At 45.6% G+C, this 17,303-nt stretch overlaps 1 protein-coding gene across 1 annotated transcript in view; it reads right to left on the bottom strand.

The window, feature by feature from the left end:
- The window catches only part of LOC110492812 (growth arrest-specific protein 7), a 90,979-nt gene extending 75,198 nt beyond the window's left edge, over positions 1–15,781 (bottom strand). Inside the window, exon 1 of the mRNA XM_036946081.2 lies at positions 15,343–15,781. Within this exon, the coding sequence (XP_036801976.2) occupies positions 15,343–15,522 (180 nt within the window). The 5' untranslated portion in view covers positions 15,523–15,781. The remainder of the gene's footprint in view (positions 1–15,342) is intronic.
- Positions 15,782–17,303: the final 1,522 nt, after the last annotated feature.

Here is a 17,303-nt window from a genome sequence, read left to right on the forward strand (position 1 = left end):
CTGCACATATCTCACTCCAGTGTAAATTGCTAAATTGTAATTACTTTGCCACTATTGGCCTATTTATTGCCTTACCTCCATACATCATTTGCACACACTGTATACAGATTGTTCTATTGTGTTATTGACTGTACGTTTGCTTATCCCATGTGTAACTCTGTGTTGTTGTATGTGTCGAACTGCTTTGCTTTATCTTGGCCAGGTCGCAGTTGTAAATGAGAACTTGTTCTCAACTGGCCTACCTGGTTAAATAAAGGTGAGAAAAAAAAAGATTATGCTTAGCTAAATATGGTGTGTTGGTTGGTGATGGTATGTTGGTCGGTTGGTGATGGTTGGTTGGTTGGTTGGCTGAAGTAAAAGCCTGCACACCCCTCCCACCCTCCAGGTTCAAGGCTGATGACCACTGAATGAGACAAGTAACAGGCAATGCATGCAACTTGAGTCGTAAAGATTTGACCAGTCATAATTCCATCAAGTCGGAGTGCTAAAAATGTGTTATGAAACATGTTATCAGCTCTAGCATACATCATCACCACCGTTATGCAGAAGCAAACACAGCCTATTGTTTCTGATTTAATAGACAGCTTGCTCTTCATTTTTCAGTTATGAAAGAGATGAGTCAGCATTCTTGAATGTTAAAATGAGTTGGGGGGAACAGAGTCTAACATGAATGAATCACAGAAAATGTCCCTAAGAGAAAAATCTAACATCAACAGACACATCACCACATTCCCTCACTACTGCTACTAGTGCTACTTAGTCATTAACGATGACATCAACAATGTGCAGGATTAACTTCTATCATTGAAGACAGAAAGTGTCGCTCAAGAGAGATAATTTTTTTTCTGTCCCTCTCAGAATGAACTCATTCCATTCAATGCTTTCCTGCAAAAGAGAGGAGAGGAGAGGAGAGGAGAGGAGAGGAGAGGAGAGGAGAGGAGAGGAGAGGAGAGGAGAGGAGAGGAGAGGAGAGGAGAGGGTTCATCTATGGTTCTGGGAAGACAACTCATTTCTGAGTAGCCTAAGTATATTTTGTGTTTCTATAAGTTGTTGTTGTTCATATAGTCTGTCTAGAGCAACTCTAGTTAAGTGCTGTCCCTTTACCTAGTGGCCTACTTAATCAGTGCTGTTTAAACTGCTGAATGCTCAGTACTTGTGGCTGTGAAGTGTTGAATCATTGACTTGGACTGGTTTCAGTAGGTCAATTTGTGTAGCAGCCACCTGATAATTGGTGGGTGTGTCTGTTGGAGGGGTACGTGTACTTACCTGTCCTCTCTGAGTATTTACAGAGACCCCCTAGACCCCCAGTCTCAGTGCTCATCGACAGTTCTGGACAGTTACATATTGTCCCTCTACCTATTGCTATTAGTGTTAGTACTTCAGTCTCCCTACGTTTTCTCAGCGACAGCTGTAAGCGGCGGCCTTGTCAATTGGCGGTGTTGCCACCAACACAAAGACGGTTCTGCCGAGTAGTTCCTGACGGGTTATTCAAGGAAAGAATGACAGTAAGTCATCATTCTCTCACTTTAGTATCTTACCTAGTTATTTTCAGATGATCTCATTATACTCCTTTGTAGCTTTGTCACCCAAGTGTCACCTACCTGCCTTGACCTGTCATTTACCTGCCCCTGTGGTTACAATAAATATTATTACTTCACAGTCTGCACTTGGGTGTTACCTTGATTCCTGATAGTACTAACTGGACATGACTGACCCAGCAGACTTGGACCAGCTCCGCAACGCCATCTCCTCCCAAGGAGCCACCATTGGTAGACACGAGGAGATGCTTCGTGGTCTGATGGAAGGGTTCCAGGACATGTGTAACCTCCCAGCCCCTCAGTAACCCAGCTGGTAGCAGGGCTGTCACACCGGTTTCACGGGAACCACGCTTACCTCCCCAAGAGGGCTACAACGGAGATTCCAGAAACTGCCGGGCCTTTCTCTCCCAGTGCTCCGTCGTTTTCGAGCTGCAGCCTTCTTCATTCCCCTTAGACTGCTCGAAGATAGCGTACATTTTACGCTGATGTCTGGGAGGGCACTCGTCTGGGCCACAGAGGTGTGGGAGCAACAATATGCCGTCTGCCTCAGTCTGGAGGTATTCGTGGTGGAGGTGAGCGGTTTTGGGGCTCTGGTGTCCGATGTCCGGGAGAGAGACTGCCCGGAAGCAGGGCTCCCTCAGTGTGGCAGACTATACAGTGCCTTGCGAAAGTATTCGGCCCCCTTGAACTTTGCGACCTTTTGCCACATTTCAGGCTTCAAACATAAAGATATAAATCTGTACTTTTTTGTGAAGAATCAACAACAAGTGGGACACAACCATGAAGTGGAACGACATTTATTGGATATTTCAAACTTTTTTAACAAATCAAAAACTGAAAAATTGGGCGTGCAAAATTATTTAGTTTTTAACCTTTGCCTGTCCTGACCCTGTACCTTTGCTTCACCTCTTGATTGCCGTTCCTCTGCCTGACCTGACGCTGACTGCCGTCTTGTACCTTGGCCTTAACCTGTTGTTTGCCTGCCCCTGTGGTTACAATACATATTGTGACTTCACCCAGTCTGCACTTGGTCTAACCTTGAATTAACAGTGCATTTACTTTCGTATGAATCATGCATTGATAGGTTCCAGGCCACAACACAGCACACAGGGATGCAGTGAGTACAACACACCTATGTGTGGAGGGAACCGGAAACTATGACAGAACATGGGGCCAGCTTGTCCCAACATATGCACTATTACATATTATAAACTGAGTGGTTTGAGTCCTGAATGCTGATTGGCTGACAACAGTGGTATATCAGACCGTATACCACGGCTATGACAAAACATGTATTTTTACTGCTCTAATTACATTGGTAATCAGTTTATAATAGCAATAAGGCACCTCAGGGTTTGTGGTATATGGTCAATATATATAGCTTGTCCCAGCGTATGCACTGTGAAATAATGCCCCATGCCAGATGGTTGACCTCAACAGCCCAGACTGCCTGTGGCTCTGCATTCACAGGATGCCAGAACAGCCCCTGGCTGAGAACATATGTCTTTAGCAATGGCTGTCTGGAAAGCCAATGGCAGTCTGTGTTCAGGAGAGCCACAAAATGCATGGCCGTCTGCATAGCCAATGGCTGTCTGTGTTCAGGAGAGCCACAACAATCATGGCTGTCTGCATAGCCAATGGCTGTCTGTGTTCAGGAGAGCCACAACAATCATGGCTATCTGCATAGCCAATGGCTGTCTGTGTTCAGGAGAGCCACAACAATCATGGCTGTCTGCATAGCCAATGGCTGTCTGTGTTCAGGAGAGCCACAACAATCATGGCTATCTGCATAGCCAATGGCTGTCTGTGTTCAGGAGAGCCACAACAATCATGGCTGTCACTGTCAATGGCTGTCTGTGTTCAGGAGAGCCACAACAATCATGGCTGTCACTGTCAATGGCTGTCTGTTTTCTGTAGAGCCATAGAGGCTCTAGTGGCCAAAAGGCCATTTTAGCATGTGCAGCGCCATCAATGCCTTCCACCATGCTGCCACCATTTTAAAGTAGTCAAAGTAGTCAACTGGGTGGGGATTCCTATGGGTTGTAGCCTCAATGGCGCTGCCCATGCTGTCAGTCCTCTATCTACCTCTATAGTAGAGCCCCAGCAATCATGGCCCCCATCATATTTTGAATACAGTAACTATTCCATTCAGATTTTCTTTGACAAGTTGCTTATTCCATAAACCTGGAACCTAGTAGAAAGTCCCCCGAGTCATTCAAATCATGAAGAGAGTTGCCGTAAACTCAAGCATTTCAAAACAAGCCATTGTCATTGTCATTGTCAAGAAAGTCACCCCACCTTCGATAAGGATGTCTAGTCCCTGTAGACCTACCAGTCAAAACAAACATGTTCACTATAAGAGCAGAGGTCCATGCTATGTGTGGCATGACAGACACATCCCTGTGAAGGTTTACAGACGTGTTTTCTCACACCCAAAAACACAAGCAGCATGTCTTTATTGCCACTGGCTCCTTGCCTGGAAAACCAGCAATAATTTGTATGAAGAGGCATTAAACCATATGTGAACCGACCGGCTCCAATCAGTCCTATGAGGCAAAATTAGATTTTTTATTTTTACATTGGATAAAAGTAGAGAGTCAGAGCTACAAAATGGTATATCAACACTGCATTTGAGGAAACAATGGGAAAGTAATTCTGCTTTTTAAAGTTGATCAACTTGTAAACTCACTTTTGAGAAAATGGCTTTTGAATGGTTTGGTACTACTGTTGAAGAGCCCTTCCTTGTCTAAACCCATTCAGCATGGTTTCCTTTTCATCTGTGTTGTAATAGGCTAAGACTTCAGGAAGAGAGAGAAAGTGGCTTTCAAACCAAACGGTAAAGGGCTAGTTCGCTCCACTTTCAAAAGTTTGTCAGAAGTTTAAAGTTTGTTAAAATTGGTTAAGCTTCGACCAGTGAATGGGATGTCTTGGCACCATCTAATTCAGTTATCCACTTCGGAGACATTCTCTATCAAATATATCTCTACTTCTTACCAGTAATGTTATTACATGGGTTCCTGAGTGGCACGGTGATCTGCGTCTCAGTGCTAGAAGCATCACTACAGACCCTGGTTCAGTGGTCGAAGGCACTGCGTCTCAGTGCTAGAGGCATCACTACAGACCCTGGTTCAGCGGTCGAAGGCACTGCGTCTCAGTGCTAGAGGCATCACTACAGACCCTGGTTCAGCGGTCGAAGGCACTGCGTCTCAGTGCTAGAGGCATCACTACAGACCCTGGTTCAGCGGTCGAAGGCACTGCGTCTCAGTGCTAGAGGCATCACTACAGACCCTGGTTCAGCGGTCGAAGGCACTGCGTCTCAGTGCTAGAGGCATCACTACAGACCCTGGTTCAGCGGTCGAAGGCACTGCGTCTCAGTGCTATAGGTGTCACTATAGACACCCTGGTTCAGTGGTCGAAGGCACTGCGTCTCAGTGCTAGAGGCATCACTACAGACCCTGGTTCAGCGGTCGAAGGCACTGCGTTTCAGTGCTAGAGGCATCACTACAGACCCTGGTTCAGCGGTTCAAAGGCACTGCGTCTCAGTGCTAGAGGCATCACTACAGACCCTGGTTCAGCGGTCGAAGGCACTGCGTCTCAGTGCTAGGTGTCACTATAGACACCCTGGTTCAGCGGTCGAAGGCACTGCGTCTCAGTGCTAGAGGCATCACTATAGACACCCTGGTTCAGCGGTCGAAGGCACTGCGTCTCAGTGCTAGAGGCATCACTACAGACCCTGGTTCAGCGGTCGAAGGCACTGCGTCTCAGTGCTAGACGCATCACTACAGACCCTGGTTCAGCGGTCGAAGGCACTGCGTCTCAGTGCTAGAGGCATCACTACAGACCCTGGTTCAGCGGTTCGAAGGCACTGCATCTCAGTGCTAGAGGCATCACTACAGACCCTGGTTCAGCGGTTGAAGGCACTGCGTCTCAGTGCTAGAGGCATCTCTACAGACCCTGTTTTAGCGGTTCGAAGGCACTGCGTCTCAGTGCTAGAGGCATCACTACAGACCCTGGTTCAGCGGTTCGAAGGCACTGCGTCTCAGTGCTAGAGGCATCACTACAGACCCTGGTTCAGCGGTCGAAGGCACTGCGTCTCAGTGCTAGAGGCATCACTACAGACCCTGGTTCAGCGGTTCGAAGGCACTGCGTCTCAGTGCTAGAGGCATCACTACAGACCCTGGTTCAGCGGTTGAAGGCACTGCGTCTCAGTGCTAGAGGCATCTCTACAGACCCTGTTTTAGCGGTTCGAAGGCACTGCGTCTCAGTGCTAGAGGCATCACTACAGACCCTGGTTCAGCGGTTCGAAGGCACTGCGTCTCAGTGCTAGAGGCATCACTACAGACCCTGTTTCAGCGGTTCGAAGGCACTGCGTCTCAGTGCTAGAGGCATCTCTACAGACCCTGTTTCAGCGGTTCGAAGGCACTGCGTCTCAGTGCTAGAGGCATCACTACAGACCCTGGTTCAGCGGTTGAAGGCACTGCGTCTCAGTGCTAGAGGCATCACTACAGACCCTGTTTCAGCGGTTCGAAGGCACTGCGTCTCAGTGCTAGCTAGAGGTGTCACTATAGACACCCTGGTTCGAATCCAGGGCGCACCACAACTGGCCGTCATTGGGAGTGTCATGGGGCAGCACTCAATTGGTCCAGGTTTGGCAGGTGTAGGATGTCACTGTAAAGAAGAATTTGTTCTTAACTGGCTTGCCTAGTTAAATAAAGGGTCATATATTAATTTTTTAAAGGAAAATCTAGAACAGACATAATATTGGATTATGGAAATGCTAAATATAATCCCCCCCAGCCTCAGCAGAAATAGCTGAAACAGATTGGGTTTCAGACCACCCAAGAACAATGTTGTTGTTTTTTCATATCAATGTCCTCAAGACAAATGAAGACAATTTAAAGTTGTAAAAGATTATACCATTGAAGTTGAAGAAGCAATTCATTTTAGAAAGTAATTTACAATATCTAATTTAGCAAGAAGAAGACCAAAAAATGAGGACCTCTGTCTTATTAGATTTTCTATGAGTTTATCTTCAACTTCCATCTGGGTTTTGGACATCAGTTTATTCATGTTTGACAACATAAGTAGGTTGGCAGATTGTGAAAATGGCGGTCGCCCACTCCGACGACAGAGAGGAGAAATGTGCAGTCTCGGTAGTGATGGTCCTTCAGAGGTTCAGAGAGGATTACCAGTCGGGTCCTTGTCTAAAGCTCCTCTTACTAATTCCCTCATGACTAACATCACCTGGCTGATTCGAACCCTGAATGCTGATTGGCTGACAGCCGTGGTATATCAGAACGTATACCACAGGTATGACAAAACATTTATTTTTACGATCTAATTACTCTGGTAACCAGTTTATAATAGCAATAAGGCACCTTGGGGCTTGTGGTATATGGACAATATACCCCGACTAAGGGCAGTGTCCAGGCACACCGAGTTAAGTTGTGCATAAGAACAGCCCTTAGCCATGGTATATTGTCCATATACCACACCTCCTCTGGCATTATTGCTTAAATAAACTCCTGACCTGCGGCGCTGTGAGCTCAGTGTGGGTGTGTGTGCATTCCTGTGTGTATACGTGCCTGCCTGCCTGCCTGCCTGCCTGCCTGCGTGCGTGAGTGTAGGGCTATGTCACTTCCTGCCTGACTGCATGCCTACGTGTGGGTGGGTTCAGCCTGTCCTCCAGTGACCTCTAGTCAAACATCTGGACGTGGGAAGACGGCGGGTGTCAGGGTCAGTATGTGAGACTAGCTGTCCTGTTGTAGAAGGGTCAGGGATTGTAGAGTGTCCGGTACACAAGCAGACAGGGGACAACACGCCAGAACAGAGGTGGAACAGTGTCATGAACCAGGGGACAACACACCAGAACAGAGGTGGAACAGTGTCATGAACCAGGGGACAACACGCCAGAACAGAGGTGGAACAGTGTCCTGAACCAGGGGCAACGAGCCATAACAGAGAATAGAGAAAGCAGTATCTTTTAGCTGTGCAGAGACGCGATGTGAACACAAGCCATGAGCTCAACAGCGTGCATATGTTTACATGCCAGCAGATAGCCACAAACCAGGACTAGCATACACACACACACAGCTAACGTACTACAATTCTACACATTTATCCATGGGACAATGGGAAAATCTGCAGTTTTAAAGCTAATCTCATGCTATTCTACACATTTATCCATGGGACAAAGGGAAAATCTGCAGTTTTAAAGCTAATCTCATGCTATTCTACACATTTTGCCATGAGGCTGAGAGAACATGTTGCAGTTTGTCAACTCATTTCCAGTAATTGTAAACCTTCTTGCCATGGCTTATGAGGTTTTTGGGGGTTGCAGGAGTGTGTGGTACGCCAGTGAGCAGAGGTTACTTCATAGTCATGAGGGACTATAGTAGTAAGGTACACACCATCTCTGTTTGCTTTATCTCTCTCTACCTCCCCCCCTGTCCCCCCTTCTTTCTCACTCCACCCCTTGTCTCCTCTCTCTCTCTCTCCGTCCCCCCTTCTCCCACCCTCCTCCCCTCATCTCCTCTCTCTCTCCCTCCCTGTCCCCCTTCTCCCTCCCTCCACCCCTTGTCTCCTCTCTCTCTGTCCCCCCTTCTCCCTCCCTTCACCCCTAGTCTCCTCTCTCTCTCCCTGCCCCCACTTCTCCCTCCCTCCCTCCCTCCCTCCCTCCCTCCCTCCTTCCACCATCTCTCTCTCTCCCTCCCTGTCCCCCCCTTCTCCCTCTCTCCCTGTCCCCCCCTTCTCCCTCTCTCCCTGTCCCCCCCTCTCTCTCCCTCCATCCACCCCCTTGTCTCTCCCCCCTCCACTGGTGGGGGAAGTGTCTGTTTCCTATTGTTCACTCATAAATACCTCTACTGTATTAGCTCTCAGCAGCACCCTCCTATTTATACGCCCAGAGTCACTTTACTACCAGCGATTACAGTGAGAAGGACTGGTGAATGGTGATGTGTCCATTCAGACCACGCAACAATATGAAATATGGATGCTGTTAGAGTACATGTCCGTCTTCACATGTGATAAAAGGCTGTAGTACCACACACGGACGTGACTCAGCATATATGAGCTCATGATAAGCTATCATCACCTTGACAAGCTATCATCACCCTTTTATGGTTCCCAATGGAGAGTGGAGCATCCAGCCTAACATCTTGTTGCCCAAGACTTCTGAGGCCGAGGAGGAGAACCCGGGCCTCTCGGAGTGTGAGAAATACAGCCAGGAGAAACATCTCACATACACACAGCCACAAACGCTCACATATAATTATTATACCGTAAGACTCTGTCTAGCAGATGTGTGTGTGTGAGAGAGAGAGGGAGAGAGAGAGATTCATAGACAGAGAGAGAGAGAGAGGGGGAGAGAGAGAGAGAGATAGAGAGATGGAGAGAGGAGGAGAGAGAGAGAGAGAGGGGGGGGGGAGAGAGGGGAGAGAGAGGGGGGGGGAGAGAGAGGGGGGAGAGAGAGAGAGAGAGAGAGAGAGGGGGGAGAGAGAGAGAGAGAGGGGGGGAGAGAGAGGGGGGGGGAGACAGAGAGAGGGGGGGGGAGACAGAGAGAGGGGGGGGAGAGAGAGAGAGAGAGAGAGAGAGAGAGAGAGAGAGAGAGAGAGAGAGAGAGAGAGGGGGGGGGGGGAGACAGAGAGAGAGAGAGGGGGGGGAGTTCTGCTTTGGGATGTAGAGTATGCAGCAGACATCTTTATTTGGAAGAAGTTGTTTTGGTTTCAGGCAGATGTGGGATCCTGAAGCCACATTCCCAGATGACACACAAGGAAACTAGACACAGCCAGTCACTGTATGAGAGAAACACAGAGACATGAGGAAGCAATAACAGGCAACCCAGCTGTCATCTAGACTAGATCTGTGGCCTCCATGCCCAGTGCCCATGCCAGCTGTCATCTACACTAGACCTGTGGCCTCCATGCCCAGTGCCCATGCCAGCTGTCATCTACACTAGACCTGTGGCCTCCATGCCCAGTGCCCATGCCAGCTGTCATCTACACTAGACCTGTGGCCTCCATGCCCAGTGCCCATGCCAGCTGTCATCTACACTAGACCTGTGGCCTCCATGCCCAGTGCCCATGCCAGCTGTCATCTACACTAGACCTGTGGCCTCCATGCCCAGTGCCCATGCCAGCTGTCATCTACACTAGACCTGTGGCCTCCATGCCCAGTGCCCAGTGCCCAGTGCCAGCTGTCATCTAGACTAGACCTGTGGCCTCAATGCCCAGTGCCCATGCCAGCTGTCATCTACACTAGACATGTGGCCTCCATGCCCAGTGCCCAGTGCCAGCTGTCATCTAGACTAGACCTGTGGCCTCAATGCCCAGTGCCCATGCCAGCTGTCATCTAGACTAGACCTGTGGCCTCCATGCCCAGTGCCCAGTGCCACCTGTCATCTAGACTAGACCTGTGGCCTCCATGCCCAGTGCCCAATGCCAGCTCAGTACAGGATATAGTAAGCCTCTTTACCTCACCATGCCAGCTGTCATCTAGACTAGATCTGTGGCCTCCATGCCCAGTGCCCATGCCAGCTGTCATCTAGACTAGATCTGTGGCCTCCATGCCCAGTGCCCAGTGCCAGCTCAGTACAGGATATAGTAAGCCTCTTTATCTCACCATGCCAGCTGCCTCAGTCACACCAGTGCTGATAATCACAGTAGAAGGTTTTTGTGTTGGAGATGAGGGTGTGTGCGTGACAGTGGGTTACTAAAGTGAGCTAGACCAAGACTATTAGGCAAAGGAAAATGACATTACACAAAATTGCCAAGCGAGAGTAGTTTAGCATTGAGACTAATTAGTATTTGGATAATAGTCGGTCGTTGCCAACTCACCAAAGTGCTAATCGGCTGTACATGTAGCTAACCACGATCCACAAAACATTCAATGACTCGTTCACTTGTTCTTCGAAACCAATCAAATGATTTGTCCCTCAGACAGCCATTTCTATTGGTTGAGATCAGAGAAGGCTGGTGGGAGGAGCTATAAGAGGACGGGCTCATTGTAATGGCTGGAATGGAATTATTGTAACGGAGCAAACACATAAAATATACATAAATCACAGTAGACTCCGTTCCAATGAGCCCGTCCTCCTATAGCTCCTCCCACCAGCGTCCTCATGGTGACATCTGTGAGTCAACAACAGTGCGTCTGATTGGTCCATTCATCTAGATTCTACAGCTTTCACTTTCTAGGGCATTCTCAAATGGTTTTGCTGGACTCCTCGCGTCCTCTCCTCCATCCTGACAATCAAAAGAGGGGAAGAGAAGAAACGTGGAAACCAATGCGCTCGTATGAAACGAGACTCTCCTTCTCCACTAGTGTGTAATCGGGCAAGTTACATTTACAGAGGAGGAATCTCAAAAACACACGGGTAAAGTGGAAGAAATAAATGTAGCTAGTTGTGCGAGACATTGTATAGATAAAATAATAAGTAAAGTCTAGTTTTTTAAATGTGTGCTCTTCTCCTCTGAGAAAACAACATCTGATTCAAAGGGGCTGTTGGAGATTTTAAAACACTTCCGTATTAGCTTCCGGGAGGATACAATTGTACTTCCTCGGCGGGAGGAGGCTATCACAGAACACTTTCTCTTCTCCTATTAACAAACAGGACTCACTGTGCCCTGGACCACTGCTGTTTGTCAGTTAGGTTGTCGTGACCAACAGAGTTATACTGGTATATAAAGACCATATGGACAACAGGTAGCACTTTACTGACAGAGAAGTTAGGAGTGGTTATCTTCAACCACACGGTCCTAAACATCTCATAACATCATACAGTTGAAGTCGGAATTTTACATACACTTAGGTTGGAGTCATTAAAACTCGTTTTTCAACAACTCCACAAACTTCTTGTTAACAAACTATCGTTTTGGCAAGTCGGATAGGACATCTACTTTGTGCATGACAAGTAATTTTTCCAACAATTGTTTACAGACAGATTATTTCACTTATAATTCACTGTATCACAATTCCAGTGTACATACACTAAGTTGACTGTGCCTTTAAATAGCTTGGAAAATTCCAGAAAATTATGTCATGGCTTTAGAAGTTTCTGTTAGGCTAATTGACATAATTTGAGTCAATTGGAGGTGTACCTGTGGATGTATTTCAAGGCCTACCTTCAAACTCAGTGCCTCTTTGCTTGACATCATGAGAAAATCAAAAGAAATCAACCAAGACCTCATAAAGAAAATTGGAAACCTCCACAAGTCTGGTTCATCCCTGGGAGCAATTTCTAAATGCCTGAAGGTACCACGTTCATCTGTACAAACAATAGTACGCAAGTATAAACACCATGGGACCACGCAGCCGTCATACCGCTCAGGAAGGAGACGCGTTCTGTCTCCTAGAGATGAACGTACTTTGGTGTAAAAGTGCAAATCAATCCCAGAACAACAGCAAAGGACCTTGTGAAGATGCTGGAGGAAACAGGTACAAAAGTATCTATATCCACAGTAAAACGAGTCCTATATTGACATAACCTGAAAGGCCGCTCAGCAAGGAAGAAGCCACTGCTCCAAAACCACCATAAAAAAGCCAGACTACGGTTTGCCACTGCACATGTGGACAAAGATCGTACTTTTTATAGAAATGTCCTCTGGTCTGATGAAACAGAAATAGAACTGTTTGGCCATAATGACCATCATTATGTTTGGAGGAAAAAGGGGGACGCTTGCAAGCCGAAGAACACCATCCCAACCGTGAAGCACGGGGGTGGCAGCATCATGTTGTGGGGGTGCTTTGCTGCAGGAGGGACTGGTGCACTTCACAAAATAGATGGCACCATGAGGTAGGAAAATGATGAGGATATATTGAAGCAACATCTCAAGGCATCAGTCAGGAAGTTAAAGCTTGGTCGTAAATGGGTCTTCCAAATGGACAATGACCCCAAGCATACTACCAAAGTTGTGGCAAAATGGCTTAAGGACAACAAAGTCAAGATATCGGAGTGGCCATTACAAAGACCTGACCTCAATCCTATAGACAATTTGTGGGCAGAACTGAAAAAGCGTGAATGAGCAAGGAGGCATACAAACCTCACTCAGTTACACCAGCTCTGTCTGGAGGAATGGGCCAGAATTCACCCAACTTATTGTGGGAAACTTGTGGAAGGCTACCCAAAATGTTTGACCCAAGTTAAACAATTTAAAGGCAATGCTACCAAATACTCATTGAGTGTAAGTAAACTTCTGACCCACTGTGAATGTGATGAAAAAAATAAAAGCTGAAATAAATCATTATCTCTACTATTATTCTGACATTTCACATTCTTAAAATAAAGTGGTGATCCTAACGGACCTAAAACAGGGGATTTTTACTAAGATTAAATGACAGGAATTGTGAAAAAAAAAGAGTTTAAATGTATTTAGCTAAGGTGTATGTAAACTTCCGACTTCAATTGTACATCAGACCTAGAAGCACAAGAATTTCGCTACACTCGCAATAACATCTGCTAACCATGTGTATGCGACCAATAAAATGTGATTTGATTTGATTTGATTTAAATGACAACCACATTTCCTCTCTCTCTCTCCCTGGCCAATCAGTGAGCTGGGAAATGAAAGTAAAAAGGAAGCAAACAGTTCCCCAATCAAACACAGCTGTCATCCCTCACTCAGTGATCACTGCCATAGTAACAGAATACGTAAAGCTTATCATCACCATCATCCCCTTCCATGTACTCTTTATCTGAAAGGAGCCTCCAGGGTCCAATTATATTACACCTTCTCCAGCTTCCATAACAACAGCACAAGGTTAAACTCTGAAAGTTAAAGTTGTTATGAACATCTCATCATAAAATAGGATTTGTTTGTTAAAATGAAGGCAGTATCTATCTACACAAGGAGGTTCCTGAGAACTGTGTGGATCTGAGGGTCTGATGTGTGGATCTGAGGGTCTGATATGAGGATCTGAGCAGGCCTGATGACAAGTTCTCTGTTGAATGATTCATCGGAGTGTGAAGAAGAAGGAAAGCATGTTTGGAGAACAAAGCTTCGTCTGCTGAAGATGACAATGGAAAGTGTCTCAGATGTAGATGAGAGCACAGTAAACTACGCCAGGACTGAAAGCACACATTCCTCTGACTCTGTCATTAAATACACCTTGGTCTGAATATAGGATGTATGTGACTGTATGGTAACGATTTACTTTGACTAAATAGATATAATGCATTTATTACAGGTCTATAAGCCTTTCATGAACGTGTTATTAACAGGTCCTGAACACATTATTAAAGGTTAATGAAATGGATCCATAGCATCTCTATAGGCATCTTAATAAATGCATTATTACAATGACAACGTAGTGTCATTAATATGTCTGCTCTCTAAAGTGTGCTTCTGCCATACCAGTGTTAGTGACTGTGTCTAAAGGCCAAAGCACGTTTTGAAAAGGCTGCTGATATATAGCCTGTAGCAGCCCCATTTCCCCCCACCAGACGGCTTCTCACTGAGGTCAATGGTGCATGAAGCTTCCCACAGGGTTGAATCCTCAGAGTAAATGTGATGGATCAAATCGTGTAGTTGAGGGTCATATTATCGTACACTACATGAGCAAAAGTATGTGGACACCTGCTTGTCAAACATCTCATTCCAAAATCATGGGCATTAATATGGAGTTGGTCCCCCCTCTGCTATTACAGCCTCCACTCTACTGGGAAGGCTTTCCACTAGATGTTGGAACATTGCTGCAGGGACTTGCTTCCATTCAGCTACAAGAGCATTAGTGAGGTCAGGCACTGATATTGAGCGATTAGACTTGGCTCGCAGTCGCTGTTCCAATTCATCCCAAAGCTGTTCAATTGGGTTGAGGTCAGGGCTCTGTGCAGGCCAGTCAAGTTCTTCCACACAGATCTCGACAAACCATTTATGTATGGACCTCGCTTTGTGCAAGGGGGCATTGACATGCTTAAACAGGAAAGGGCCTTCCCCAAACTGTTCCCACAAAGTTGGAAGCATAGAATCATCTAGAATGTCATTGTTTGCTGAAGCATTAAGATTTCCCTTCACTAGAACTAAGGGGCCTAGCCTTAACCATGAAAAACAGCCCACTACTGTTATTCCTCCTCCACCAAACTTTACAGTTGGCACTATGCATTGAGGCAGGCAGTGTTCTCTTGGCATCTGCCAATGCCAGACGATGAAGCGTGATTCATCACTCCAGAGAAAGCATTTCCACTGCTCCAGAGTCCAATGGCGGATGCTGACCACACTACTCGTCGCATGCCGAGCATTGCAAAATACATTTATGCATACATGTTATTCGATCATTGCACCCACACTGCTCGTGTGTGTCTGCATAGCCAGACGCTAAAATAAAACGTGTTTTTATTTGTGAAGGGTGAGGTGCTGCAAGTCCCGCCTCTCCCATCTCCTCATTGGTTTTTAAGAGCATATACCCACGTGGGTGATTGAACATGAAAGATGTTGCTCTTGGCTAAAAACCTGATTCAAGACACTGTCCTTTGCCAATGATTCTCGTGCTCCCCTTTGAACCCTGTGTTTTTATTTTTTCATTTTTTATTTAACTAGGCAAGTCAGTTAAGAACAAAATCGTATTTTACAATGAGACCTACAGTGTTCACCTGCATACCGCACCAGTGTGCGCCTGACCCTGCTGTGACAGAGTAGCATGTTTCCTCAGTGATCTGCCATGCGTACTCATACAGACAGACACAGGCACACAGGCAGGGGATCTGAGAATTCTATTGGAATGTGTCAGGAATGAGCAGTCATGGAGTCCTCAGTGCCTTATGTGCACGTTCGGGAATCAAGCCCTGCTGAGAGTGGACATTCCGACTTACCTCTAAGACTTGAACATAACTTGATGGAAACCATCCCCTGACTCCATCCAGCTCTCCTTCCCACCAGCCGCCAGGCAACGGATGAACTATCCTTATGATTTCTCCCACTTCGAAAGTCAAACCCTGTTGATGTTGGTCCCCGCTGAAGGAGTATAAACTTTTGCAATAAGAGCCAGACATCGTTATCTTGTCTGGGAAAACGTCGGGTCCGCTCCTAGATTCACACAGACTGACCCCCTTCCTCGAGAATCACTTAGTTCTTTCAGAGTATAATTTATTGTATAACTTGTAATGTTGATTGGTTAGCGCATCAATGGCAACAATCCAACATTAGGCAATAGAATCCTTAACTCTGCGCTGATGTTCTCTGAGTGTGTGTACCTACGGGAGATTCTCTATTTAGTGTGAACTCCCTTTCGCGACATCAACAGTCAAGTCTGCGCTCCTTCAATTCCAATTGCGCTTTTATAAGACATATCCCGGTACTCGCGTTTGTGTTTTTGCACGTGAGTTATCAAAGATGGTGGATAAATAAAGATGTCTTACCCAGGCCGTTGACCATTGAAAAACATGGTGACGGTTCCGATCTACTTAAATGGGTGGGTCTCCGATAGACATCAATGCAAGAGCAGCAGGGTCTGGTCTGCGTAGTTCATTGACTGTATATGAACCAGAAAAAACTTGCGAGTGGGATGTCTCGCTTCCTTTTCTGTCAATTAAATTCAAGGCGCTTTATTGGCATGGAAACAGATGTTAACATTGCCAAAGCAAGTGAAGTAGATAATATACAAAGTTAAATAAACAATTACAATGAACAGTAAACATTACATTCACAGAAGTTCCAAAAGAATAAAGACATTTCAAATGTCATATTATGTATATATACAGTGTTGTAACAATGTGCAAATGGTTCAAGTCCAAAAGGGAAAATTAATTAACATAAATATGGGTTGTATTTACAATGGTGTTTGTTCTTCACTGGTTGCCCTTTTCTTGTGGAAACAGGTCACACATCTTACTGCTGTGATGGCACACTGTGGCATTTCACCCTTTCACCCTTTTCACTCCATACATTTTCCCTGACACCCAAAAATACGGTCCAATTCACACACTTATCAAGACAACATCCCTGGTCATCTCTACTGCCTCTGATCTGGCGGACTCACTAAACACAAATTATTTGTTTGTAAATGAAGTCTGAGTGTTGGAGTGACCCTAGCTATCCGTAAATATAAAAATAGTAGTAGTCATAGTAGTAGTAGTAGTAGTAGTAGTAGTAGTAGTAGTAGTAGTAGTAGTAGTATTTGTAGTAGTAGTAGTAGTCATAGTAGTAGTAGTTGTAGTAGTAGTAGTAGTAGTAGTAGTAGTAGTAGTAGTAGTAGTAGTAGTAGTATTTGTAGTAGTAGTAGTAGTCATAGTAGTAGTAGTAGTTGTAGTAGTAGTAGTAGTAGTAGTAGTAGTAGTAGTAGTAGTTGTAGTAGTAGTATTTGTAGTAGTAGTATTTGTAGTAGTAGTATTTGTAGTAGTAGTAGTAGTCATAGTAGTAGTAGTTGTAGTAGTAGTAGTAGTAGTAGTAGTAGTAGTAGTAGTAGTAGTAGTAGTTGTAGTAGTAGTATTTGTAGTAGTAGTATTTGTAGTAGTAGTAGTAGTCATAGTAGTAGTAGTTGTAGTAGTAGTAGTAGTAGTAGTAGTAGTAGTAGTAGTAGTAGTATTTGTAGTAGTAGTAGTAGTCATAGTAGTAGTAGTTGTAGTGGTAGTAGTAGTAGTTGTAGTAGTAGTAGTAGTTGTAGTATTTGTAGTAGTCATAGTAGTAGTAGTTGTAGTAGTAGTAGTAGTAGTTGTAGTAGTAGCTGTAGTAGTCATAGTAGTTGTAGTAGTAGGCATAGTAGTAGTAGTAGTAGTAGTAGTAGTTGTAGTAGTAGTCATAGTAGTAGTAGCTGTAGTAGTCATAGTAGTTGTAG

Source organism: Oncorhynchus mykiss, chromosome 16, assembly GCF_057628025.1.
Source record: "Oncorhynchus mykiss isolate SJ-2025 chromosome 16, ASM5762802v1, whole genome shotgun sequence".
In the NCBI taxonomy this organism is placed as follows: domain Eukaryota; kingdom Metazoa; phylum Chordata; class Actinopteri; order Salmoniformes; family Salmonidae; genus Oncorhynchus; species Oncorhynchus mykiss.